Source organism: Pituophis catenifer, unplaced genomic scaffold (genome assembly GCF_029215685.1).
Source record: "Pituophis catenifer annectens isolate HBS135680 unplaced genomic scaffold, rPitCat1.0.hap2 SCAF_3, whole genome shotgun sequence".
NCBI lineage: Eukaryota > Metazoa > Chordata > Lepidosauria > Squamata > Colubridae > Pituophis > Pituophis catenifer.
The window spans coordinates 8,124,988-8,137,662 of record NW_027256883.1 but is presented as its reverse complement, the minus strand read 5'-3'; the positions used below and the strand labels follow the sequence as shown (position 1 = coordinate 8,137,662).

Below are 12,675 nucleotides of genomic sequence, written 5' to 3'. Positions count from 1 at the left end.
GGAAGGAGAAGGGAGGGAGAGAGGGAAGGAAGGAAGGAAGATACTATATGCTTACATTCAGTATCATCTTTACCATCTTATGTTCTGTTACTACGCAAATGTTCAGCATATCAATACTTTTATAAAACATCTATTCCTATCCTCATGGATCCTACAGAAGAGTAACTTGCTCTGATAGTCTCAAGGTTAAATATATTTTTTTTAAAAAAAATGTATTTCACAATCAGGCTCAATGTTTCTATAAAACCATTGCAAAATAAAGTTGAGGGTTAGAATTCAGGAAATAGATTTTTCCTATCGTGTTTTTTTTTAACAAGGGGAGGGAGGGAGGGAAGGAAGGAAGGAAGGAAGGAATGAAGACAGGAAGGAAGGAAGGGGAGGGAGGGAGGGAAGAAAGGAAGGAAGGAAGGGGAGGGAGGGAGGGAAGGAAGGAAGGGGAGGGAGGGAGGGAAGGAAGAAAGGAAGGGGAGGGAAGGAAGGAAGGAAGGAAGGAAGGAAGGAAGGAAGGAAGGGGAGGGAGGTAGGGAGGGAGGAAGGAAGGAAGGTAGGTAGGTACTATATGTTTACATTCGGTATCATCTTTTCCATCTTAGCATCTGTACTAGCAAATGATACAGCATATTGATACTTTTATAATTTTTTTTTAAAGTCAATCCTTACTTGAGCATTTGTTCATTGTCTTCTTCCCCCACTTTACTAGATTCGCAAGAGATGACCCCAAAGGACCCTACTGGTTGGTGAGTGATAGGAGAAGTGACCTGCTTGGAGGACAAAACTGTCAGTGGAGGGGTCTCTTTGAGAACCGAAGAAAAGGGCAGACAGGTGGCCGTGCAAGAAACAGATAAATTGACTATCTCCAGGGCCTTCTTACTCTCAAGCACCAAGGTCTCCGGCACCACAGAATGAAACCCGGTGCTGTTGGCTACAATCTTCAGATCTCTTTTGTCCAGCTCAACATTGCACGATCCACACTCAGATTGGTCGTCCAGCTCAACTTTCTGTGAACGTGTGATGTCTCTACCACCGGTTCTATTGTCCCTGTTGACCAGGGAGGTAGCAGAGTTCCCCTGGGTGAAGGCCAAGTTTGCTGAGTCGGGATGGGTGTAGCAAAAGTCCATCATCTCGTTCTCACAGTGTGAGAAGGTAGCATACAAATTGTGGTCATGATTCAAGTTCGCATCCTCGCGATACACCTCCAGATTAGAAACGTTTGTATCCAAATAATGATTGGCTGTTTCTAAATGGTCATCCTCTCTTCTCTCTTCTGGCAACTGGTATTCCTCTTGAGATAGTAGCCCCCCTGTGGCTTCCAAATTACGGTCCTTCTCAGGAAAGCCATGAACACTTCCTTGTAAGTGAGCAGTATTACACTCAGATTTGGGGTGTATCATCAAAGCACCGGGCAGCTGAGGACCTCTATCCTGGCAGGCAGAAATATTTCCCACGGAGACCATTCTGGCATTTCCTATTTCCACATACTGCCCACCCGAGATGTTTTGATCGGGTGTGGATATATCCCTGACTTCCGCAGGTTCCTCGGGACTGCTGATCTGAGGAGCAGAGATTGATTTGGTCAACTTGTTGGGCTCCACTTCTCTTTCTTCTTCCTCATAAGGCAAGGAGCTAATAGAAGTCAGCGAGGCTTGGATGCCATTTGGCAAACTTGTATTGCTTTCTGTGTGTCCACCTTCTAGGGAATTCCGGTGGGTTGCATGCCTTTTGACTAGCTGGTGAAGGATCTCTCGATCACCGGTCAACTCCAAGGCTTTGCTCTTTGCGTCAGACCAAGCCACCGAACTGGGTTCACTTTCAATTCCCGAATCTGAAATTACGGATGAAGATCTCTTAATAACTCCTGAGGTCAAGACCTCTTCATGCTTTTCCATGTCATGCTCCTTCAGGTGTGACTTGGACTCTTCCACAAGTGTTGTCGGAGTTGTTGGAATGGAGTTGAAATTAGGAATTACGTCAAAGGTCCTCTGAGTTTCACTTTGTTGATCTACCAGTGTCTCAGTGAACATTGGTTTGTCCGAAGCAAGAGTAGATTCACAACAGTCCCTTTGAGCTGCTTGGCTCAAACTAATCCCATCCACATGTTTAGGAGGTTCATAATTGCCAGCATCGCACTGAGCATTCATAACAAGCATTGATTGATTCTGGTGAGTGGTCTTAAACACTGGGTCCATATCCAAATATGGCACCTCTGTAGCGAGCCTATTATTATTTTCTGTAAAGCTCATTGGTCCCTTAAAGTTTTTTGAAGGATCTTCCAGGAGATCTGATGGCAAGGTAGATATCACATTGCTCTCCAGTTCTTTCCGAGTGATGTAGGATTGGACATTTCCGTTCATTGTATATACCTGAGTCATGGACTGAGCCTTGAAATTCTTGTCCGTACAAGAGTCACCTTTTGAGTAGCCAAAAGGAAACATCAAATTTCTATGTATCCTATCCGTATGTATAACGAAAGGCATGCTTTTCCTGAAGTCCCCCTTTGCTAAAGCAATATCATTGGTTGAGGAACGCTCTTCATTTCTGTCAAGGTCCACTTGTGAATTGTCCACTGCAGAAATCATGTAGTTTGACAAAATGTCTAAGCCCTGAACTGAAAAGGAAAGAAAAATGGAACCATGAGGCATCAAGGATATGCCAGCATAAGAAAATACTAATCCCAAACCCAAATGAGATTACTATAAAACCGAACATCATTGTATGTGTCAACTCTGAAGCAAACCTGGCTGAAGCCATCTGGCGCTGCCTCATAGTTGCCACGAAGCCTGAGAGGGGGACGGGAGGAGGGGAGTAGATAGCGCAGCTACAGTCAAAACAAAAAGTTTTCCTGTGGGAACCAAGGTCATCGAAACAGGTGTCTGTTGAAGGAGGAGGGGAGCCTGCCATCCCTCTTCATTGGACAAAGTGATCGGTGACACCTAGGAGGGGGGATTTTTACTCTTTTTATTAAGTGAAAACTGCGGGAGCTGTTAGAGTTGGTTTTCACCGGCTGTGCCGATATGATGTATCCAATAAACATGTTCTTTGAGGAATCTACCTGCCTCGGAGTTCTGCTTTCAATGGGTGCATCAGTGGTGGGTTCCTCCCGGTTCGGTCCGGTTCGGCCGAGCCGATAGCGGTGACGATATGACGTCACCGAACCAGTTCTCCCTCCCCTGCCCTCCCACCCCCCTACCCCCCCACATTATTCTTACCTTTTATTTGGTCCCACCCCCAATCTATTGCTGCCTCCTGAGTCCCAGCTGATGACTAGAGGGAAAAAAACTGTTTAAACTCTTGCCGCGGGGCTTCAAAGGGCCGTCCTACAGCTGATCAGTGTTAAAAGCAAACAAATGAGTCGGGTCATAAGTGCGAGGACTGGTTGTAAGTGCGAGGACCTTCTAGAAATGACTGACCCACCTAGTCACATGACCTCCAAGCCACACCTACAAAATAACCCACGCCCATAGAACTGGTAGTAAAAAAATTTAGAACCCATCCCTGGGGTGCATTATGCGGTACCCTGACATTATGATTTAGAGGACCACCTTCCTCAATGTAGTGATCTTTGGGTCCGACACTCACATGTCTAGATGTACTTCCTCAATCAATGTCCAGGTGAGCATAGATTAACTTCAAGATTAACATCAGACCATCAATCAAAAAGTAAAGAATACTCAGATCAAGGAAAGAAGCTAACAGTAAACAGCCCAACCAAAGAACCTCTAAGACCATCCCCACCAACACTAGCATAGCAAGCTACTAGAATATAAATTGAGAGCAAATCCCACTTCCTACTAGCACTGATGATGTTATCTAGTTTAGCAATAAAACGTCTGCAAGAAAATAAGCAAGCCCAGAGAGAATCAAGGACCATTCACTGTCACGTTGGCATACAAAATTGTAAACTACAACTCACACTTCCCCTCATTTTGAGCCATACAAGTTTGATGTCAGGTTTCGATGCTATCTCAAAATAAAGGAATTTCCAAACTGCCGATCTTTAAGGAAATTTTCTCTTTATTGAGCATAGTGATCTGTCCCTGGCTCTTGCGCGGTCAGTACTGACCTTTGCCCCCCAATCCCTCCCTTTCCGATCCCCAATTCTCTGCATCTCATTGGCTATCTTCCAAGCCACTTTCCTCATCCCTCCTCCGTCAGATCACAGGAATGTTCCCCTCCTCCCATCTCCGAGGAGACAGAATCTTCAAAAAGATTAAGTAGGCAAAAGTTCAAGCTTCTCCTCTCCTTATATATGTCAGTGCTGGGACGCTGACATTTGAACTGGTACGAATTGCATTTTAGCTTCTTTTTCCTTGGCCTGTGTATATGCTGAGCTTTCTTCAGTGCTCTGCAAAACTGTTAACTCTTCTTTAATTTGTCCTGTTTCTCCTTGGGGGGCGGGATTCAAACATCAGCATGTGCTCACTGAAACAGGACTCAGGAGATAGACTCATTTCGGCCCCTTGATCGAGTGAATTAGCCATGAAATTTTGCTCATGTCTCATTCACAATGCTTTGTGGATCATCAGACCATTCCCAGGAGGTGTGAAAGGTTCCAAGGAGATCCCTACCCCATTGTGAATGAACAAGGGGTTGTGCATCCAAAGGCACTTTCCCCAAATTAAAGGGTGGACGCATGTTTGGGAACCCCTTCCTCACAAATTAGAGAAAGAGATCATGACCAGACTAGCTGATCCATGGACAGAGGATATATGCCTATATTGTTTCTCACCAACTCAAGGAAGGTTGGGGAAGAGTAGGGAAAGGGTCAGCTTCAGAAAGAGTTTCTGGGATACACAGGGGTACCATGGTCAATAAAGAGACTGCTGGCTGTTGAATTTTCCAAGCATGGTTGTGGAAGAATATAGTTACGGTCCTAACTACACAACACTACAGTTTCAAAGAAGGCAGTTCCAATTCATAAACCTTGTTGGTCCCTGTATAACACAGCACACACACACACACACACACACACACACACACTCTTTCTCATTGTCATTCTTTCTCTCATTCTCACTCTCATTCTCATTCTCTCTCTCACTCATTCTCTCTCTCTCTCTCTCATTCTCTCTCCCTCTCATTCTCCCTCTCATTCTCTCATTCTCCCTCTCCCTCTCATTCTCTCACTCATTCTCTCATTCTCCCTCTCCCTCTCATTCTCTCACTCATTCTCTCTCTCTCTCATTCTCTCATTCTCCCTCTCATTCTCCCTCTCATTCTCTCATTCTCCCTCTCCCTCTCATTCTCCCTCTCCCTCTCATTCTCTCACTCATTCTCTCTCTCATTCTCTCATTCTCTCTCCCTCTCATTCTCCCTCTCATTCTCTCATTCTCTCTCTCATTCTCTCTCTCTCTCTCTTATTCTCTCATTTATTTATTTATTTATTTATTTATTTATTTATTTATTTATTTATTTATTTTTGAATTTGTATACTGCCCTTCTCCCTAAGGACTCAGGGCGGTGTACAGCCACATAAAAACATAGAGTACAAATATTAAAATACCATTAAAAGATATATATAAATTTGGCCCCATAAATAAAAACAGTAACAAACCAATTAAAACATTTAAAAAGTGTTAGGCCAGCCCGGCTTGCGAGAAAAAGAAGGTTTTAAGAGCACGGCGGAAGGCACCAAGGTCTTGGATTCTCCTTATCTCTGGGGGCAGCTGATTCCAGAGGGTGGGTGCCCCCACAGAGAAGGCCCTCCCCCTGGGGGTCACCAGCCTGCATTGTTTGGCTGATGGCACCCCGAGGAGGCCCTCTCTGTGGGAGCGCACCGGTCGATGGGAGGCCGTCGGTAGCAGCAGGCGGTCTCGAAGATAACTAGATCCTATGCCATGGAGCACTTTAAAGGTGATAACCAACACCTTGAAGCGCACCCGGAAGACCACTGGGAGCCAGTGCAGCTCACACAGGACCATTCTCTCTCTCCCTCTCATTCTGTCTCTCTCTCTCATTCTCTCTCTCATTCTCTCTCTCCCTTTCATTCTCTCTCTCATTCTCTCTCTCTCTCTCATTCTCTCTCTCTCTCATTCTCTCTCTGATTTTCTCTCTCTTTCTTTCTCTCTCTCTCTCCCTCTCATTCTGTCTCTCTCTCTCATTCTCTCTCTCCCTTTCATTCTCTCTCTCTCTCATTCTCTCTCTGATTCTCTCTGTCTCTGTCTCTCTCTCTCCCTCCCTCCCTCCCTCCCTCTCTCCCTCTCATTCTCCCTCTCATTCTTCCCCCCCTCTCTCTCTGACATTTTTCTCACTCTTTGTACAACTATCTTTAATTAAATGGAATTTGAGGACATAAATAAATAAATAAATAAAAAACCTCAGGCATAAGAAATTAGATCCTATTCCAGGCCCTGTTGACTTTGAACTGAATATTGCTTCTTTTCCCGAGTGAAACAATGTAATTGCACATAAACCATAATTGCACACATACATAAAAAACATAATTGCGCGTGGAATCATGGAGCAGGAATACAAAAGAAAGCATCCCTGACAGATGGTTCTATAGACATCCCATAAACATATCCGGGGAATAGGATGTGGATAATTGCTTTCACTGTTGAGCAGCATTCACTCTTAAAAAAAAAAAAAAATCTTCCCAGAATTAACTTAGAATCTGCTTTTCTGGGGCAAAAATCCATGGTTCAGGTCTGGAATGCTAGGATGACTGAAAAGCTCCTTGCTTCCTTTGGGTGGGCTTTCCCTTTGCAATCATGCATTAGATTCCCCTTCAGCTGTCACCTTATGCTTGCTGTGCTTCACTGTTAGACAGTGACAGACTGCCATGAAGTGGGAGGAGGAGGGGAGGATGTAGAGCGGAATGCTTGGGGAAAGCGAAAGCAGAGACTGCACCCCCTCGAGAAGCTGCTCCAAGGTCACCCAGCTGGAAGAAGAAGGGAGCCTCATACCAAGCTGTGCCTGGACTGACCATTATGAAAACATAAAAGGAACCTTGGGGGCGCATCGGTCTAAAGTGCTGTTAAAGTAGCACTTAGCTGCCAGCTGCCTGCAATTACTGCGAGTTCGAATGTCACCAGGCTCAAGATTGACTCAGCCTTCCATTCTTCCGAGGTAGGTAAAATGAGGACCCGGATTGTGGGGGCAATAAACTGACTTTGTATAAAAAAGAACACTGCTTGGGGGGACCGAAAGCCCTACTAAGCAGGTATATACAAAAGTATGAAGGCTATTGCTTAACGCATTGTAAGCTGCCCTGAGTCTCCAGAGAAGGGCAGCATATAAATCGAACCAATAAATAAATAAATAAATAAATAAATAAATAAATAAATAAATAAATAAATAAATAAATAAATCTCACATGAATTTGATTGTTATAATGGGGTGGGCAGTGAGGGACAGTTAAGATAGTGTGAGGGGGAATAGAACTGAGGGATCTTGGTGCACAATTCTCAGTTCTGGGTAACTATCAGACTGCCCACAATTTAAATCTCTAAATAGAAACGATCCTTGGCTCCATTTGTTGAGAAAGGTATCGTTTTATTGCAGACCAAGCAGCCTGACATTCCCTATATAAAGGTAGAACCAAGCACATCTCTCCATCAATAAAGGAAAATATTTATAGGGCCTAGCTATCTTCGAGACCGCCTGCTGCTACCGACGACCTCCCATCAACCCGTGCGCTCCCACAGAGAGGGCCTCCTCAGGGTGCCATCAGCCAAACAATGTAGGCTGGTGACCTCCAGGGGGAGGGCCTTCTCCGTGGGGGCACCTACCCTCTGGAATCAGTTGCCCCCAGAGATAAGGAGAATCCAAGACCTCAGCGCCTTCCACCGTGCCCTTAAAACCCACTTTTTCTAGCAAGCTGGGCTGGCTTAAGAAGAAATTTTTAAATGTTTTAATTGGTTTGTGATTTTTAATTTTTGGGCCAAATTTATATATATATTAATTGTTTTTTAATATTTGTATTTCATGTTCTTAATTCTGGCTGTACACCGCCCTGAGTCCTCAGGGAGAAGGGCGGTATATAAATTGGAAATAAAATAAAAATAAAGATTGAAATGAAGGGTCTTTGGTGCTCTCTGAGCTTGCTTGTTTCCTTACGGACATTTCACTACCCAAACTGGGTAACATCATCAGTGTTAGTAAGTAGTGAGGTTTGCTGTCAGTTTATATTCTGGTGGCTTCTCTGTCTGTGTGGGTGGAGGCGGTCTTAGAGATTCTTTGGTTGGGCTGTTTGCTGTTGGCTTCTTTGGCAGTTTATTGATTGGGGTATTGTTTACTTGATTGTTGGTCTGAAATTAAGCTTGGAGTTAATCTATGCTGATCAGATTGCTGGTTATTGGTGGAGCTATTTTTGTTTTCTTTTGGGCTGATTAATTGTCTCTTTTGCACAGTCTATAGATCAAGGGTGGATTCTACTTACCTTTACTACCAGTTTGCAACAGGATCGTGCACATGCGCTCACTTTGCTTGCGTGCACGCCGAGCTTCTGCGCATGCACAGATCATCTATGACAACATCTGGGTGGGTGGGTGGAGCCTCCCACCGGTTTTACTACCAGTTCGCAAGAACCGGACTGAACCGGGGGCAACCCACCATTGCTATAGATGGTGTTAATGTCTATGTGTCTATTGATGGCTGATTTGTCAGAGTGCCAGGCTTCTAAAAATTCCCTGGCAGTTTTGGACTAGGCCTGGTCTACGATGGTTACTTTTTCCCAATTGAAACTATGGTTAAATCTGTCTACCGTGTTTTCCCGAAAATAAGACCCTGTCTTATATTTTTTGAACCCTGAAATAAGCGCTTGGCCTTATTTTCGATGAGGTCTTATTATTTTGGGGCACGTGGAGCCAAGATGGGGCTCCTCTTGCTGTCTTACCTGATTTCCAGCTCTATCTCCCTAACCGTAACCAGAGGAAATGGTGGGGACTGGCTGTGCATGCATTTAAATATTTTTGGGGAGGGCTTATTTTGGGGAGGGCTTATTTTAGTGCATGTGCTCAAAAGCCCGATTGGGCTTATTATCCAGGGAGGTCTCATTTTTGGGGAAACACAGTATATGTTGTGAAATTAAAGAATTCTCATCATGTCTTCTCACTGTCAGACTGATTCTCCATCTCACACACACAATTGGCTTTCTTGCACACGTGGCTTGACAAATTCAGTCTCACAAATAACAGTTTTTAAGTAACTGTGCCATTTCACAGGTCAGAATGGTTCATTCTGTGCTAACGCTGAAAAAGCTCCCAGAAATGAAAAGCAATTCCTACCCCTGCCCACCTTGATAAGGGAAATCAACATATCGGTCCTCAAAGATAATTGGTAGTGTGCTCCAGTCTCCATCAATGTCCAGGCATTCCACAGGAAGTGGTGGCATGCGGGTCAAATACTCAGAATATCGAACTTCGGTTGAAATCTGGCTGTGATGCTGGATGCTGTTGGGAAGGAGACGGAGAAAATCAAAATGTAGCTTTTCATCATCATTAGTTTTTTTCTTCTATTTTGGGGGAGGAATATTTCCCTTTTCACCTATTCATTTCCAATTAGTTTTCAATAATCCCACAGTTAATTGTTTTTGAAGTTAAGAAATGAGTAAAGAGTAACAAGGATGAAGTAATAAGATGGGGGGAAAAAAGAGAATTTCACGCTTTCACTGGAAGCTCTACCTTCTTCTCCATGGAATACACATGATTTAGGACTGTGTTGTAGACTGGAGATAGATGATGTTGTATCCCTCTCCCTCTGTTGAGAGAGGGCTGTTCAATTTTGACATAGATGGCCTCTTTGACCCCTCTTTCAAATCAGCGGTCCTCTCTGTCCAAAATGTGGACTTTGCTGCCTTCAAAAGAGTGTCCTTTGTCTTCTAAATGCAGATGGACTGCTGAATCTTGTCCTGATAGGTTTGTTCTCCTGTGTTATGCCATGCATTTATGAAGTGGTTGTTTTGTTTCCCCAATGTACAGATCTGCACATGGCTCACTGCATTTTACTGCATCTACCATATCTATCAACAGAGGAGTGGGGGGATACAACATTATCTATCTCCAGACTACAAGACAGTACTTGCAACAGTTTCAAGAAGGCTCCACAACAATTTGCACCACTCAGGTGATGATGATGATGATGATGATGATGATAATAATAATAATAATAATAATAATAATAACAACAACAACAACAACAACAACAAGTACTACTACTACTACTACTACTACTACTACTACTACTTTATTGTCATTGTACATGTGTACACAGTATACCCATACAACGAAATTCACTTAACACGCAAAAACCAGGTCCAACACACATAACAATCCCCAAACACACTCCCACCCACCACAATTCTCCACCCCTAAACCACCCAAACATCCACACAACAGACCAGAATGAAGAACATTGTCAACTCGCAAAGCATCCCTGGCCCGCTTTCGAGTTGCCATAGGCCAGGATTGTGGTGGATGGGAAATCAGAGAAATGGCACAGCAGCCAAAGACAGATTCACATTCCATGCTTATCTCTCTCAAGGCTGTATCCTAGGGTTACCTACAGCAGCCAGAGGGGAGTGATCTCTACAACCCTTGAAATTGCTCCGTTGGCGAATGTGATTGATGACACACCCTGGGGGGGAGGGGGGAAACAGGGTCATAATTGGGGCGTAAATTACATAGGGTCACTTCACTTGGGAATGTACCGACATGAAGCTCCTAATAAATAACTGGATTTTGTTTTGAAGCTTGGCTCAAGACTCATGATTTAATTAGGGCATCCTTCAGAACCCTGATAAACATTCATATTTAATAAGGAGGAGGAGGAGGAGGAGGAGGAGGAGGAGGAGGAGGAGGAGGAGGAGGAGGAGGAGGAGGAGGAGGAGGAGGAGGAGGAGGAGGAGGAGGGGGGGAGTGAGATGGAAGGAAGACACTGAAAATTACGTACAGGCTCTCCTGGAAAGTTGTTGCAGCACATTTCTCATGCTCTGCGTAAAAGAAGGCCTCCGAAAATCTCTTTACCTAGTGGAGAAATATACAGCAATGCATGTCATCTTCAAAGCACGTTGTCCTGTCTCATGCAACCAATCCACCTAGAGTCAGAGTCAAACATTGTTGTTCATTTTTGTAAGCTTCTTTCTCTTTGTTCGAACAAGTGAATCTCAAAATCATGCTTTTTTTAAAAAAACTAAAGATTAGATATTCATCAAAGCACATTAGCCATATTGATGTTCAGTGAATATAAGCTATGAATGCTGGGGCTATTCCTAATTCAAAAAGAGTTTAGAAGGAGCTTTGCAGACTCCCTACAAGGTAGCATGCCTTCAGTACCTGTCACTTTTCATGTGACATTCTGTAATTTTTTTTTTTTAATTTGATTTATATGCCGCCCTTTTCTGGAGACTCAGGGCGGCTTACAGTGCGTTAAGCAATAGCCTTCATCCTTTTTGTATATTTATACAAAGTCAGCTTATTGCCCCCACAACTGGGTCCTCAATTTACCTACCTTAGAAAGGATGGAAGGCTGAGTCAACCTTGAGCCTTGGCGAGAGTCGAACCTGCAGTAATTGCAGGCAGCTGTTCTTAATAACAGGGTGCTTTAGACCACTGTACTACCAAGGCTCCTATGATCAGAATAACAGAGTTGGAAGGGACCTTGGAAGTCTTCTAGTCCAACTCCCTGTTCAGGAAACTCCCTGCTCAGGAAACCTGCTGAGCAATGCTCAATAAACCCTACACCAGTGATGGGGAACCTATGGCACGTGTGCCAGAAGTAGCATGTAGAGCCATCTCTCCGGGCACACCAGCCATTGCCCATTGCTCTTCCGGGTTCTGGTGCACACATACGTGCCGGCCAGCTGGTCTTCATGCGCAAGGGAGCACCGTAAACCAGAAGAGCAGCTCCCTGGCGTGCATGTGCGTCGGGAAGCTGAGATCCTGGTTTCCGGCATGCGCATGCACGCTGGCCAGCCTGGTCTTTGCTCACACATGTGCACCAGAAACCAGAAGACCAGGTGACCGTCACGCATGTGCATGCCAGAAACAGGAAGTTCAGCCGCCCAGCGTGCGCATGCGTGCCAGGGAACTGCTTTTCCGGTTTTCAGTGCTCCCTCGCATGGGCACACATTCCGATTTCGGCACTCAGTGACGAAAAGGTTTGCTAACGCTGCCCTCTACCATTTCAGACAAACGGTTGGACTAAAAGACCTCCAAGGTTCTTTCCCACTCTGTTATTCTGCTCAGTTCAAAAGTGTGCAAATCACATTAATGGTTTTTTTTGGGGGGGGAGTCATGATGCCTCCTTTCACCCATACACACCAGCCTTCCTTTTCTCACTATCCTCTTCCTACCTTCCTCATGTTCTCATCTGGTTAATGACTCTCCTAAATTCTGCTAAAATCTTTATTTACCTGCATGCCAAAGGCTTTAAAAGATATGGAGCTGATAGAAAAACCAAAGAATTTCTATTTTTTTCCCCATTTCCCCAAGAAAGTTATGTTGGTGATTTTTTTCCCCCCCAATCCGTCAAGGGAGCTAAAAAAAGAATCCCCGTGTCTCTCTGTCTTTTATTGATTAAAAAATGAACAAACTAAGTTAGATAAATTATGTTATTCTGAGGGAATCAGCCTTTAACTCGACTTGAGTTCAAAACAAGACTGAATAAATGAACTACATAGCTACATGTCCCTTATTTTAATAATAATAATAATAATAATAATAATAATAATAATAATAATAA

The 12,675-nt window shown here is 44.1% G+C and overlaps 1 protein-coding gene across 1 annotated transcript in view; it reads right to left on the bottom strand.

Moving 5' to 3' along the window:
- FAM135B (family with sequence similarity 135 member B) overlaps positions 1 to 12,675 on the bottom strand; it is a 118,878-nt gene that overhangs the window by 17,620 nt on the left and 88,583 nt on the right. The window contains exons 10-12 of the mRNA XM_070942005.1: positions 10,885 to 10,958; positions 9,232 to 9,386; positions 661 to 2,605 (exon numbers count right to left, since the gene is read on the bottom strand). Of these exons, the coding sequence (XP_070798106.1) occupies positions 661 to 2,605; positions 9,232 to 9,386; positions 10,885 to 10,958 (2,174 nt within the window). The remainder of the gene's footprint in view (positions 1 to 660; positions 2,606 to 9,231; positions 9,387 to 10,884; positions 10,959 to 12,675) is intronic.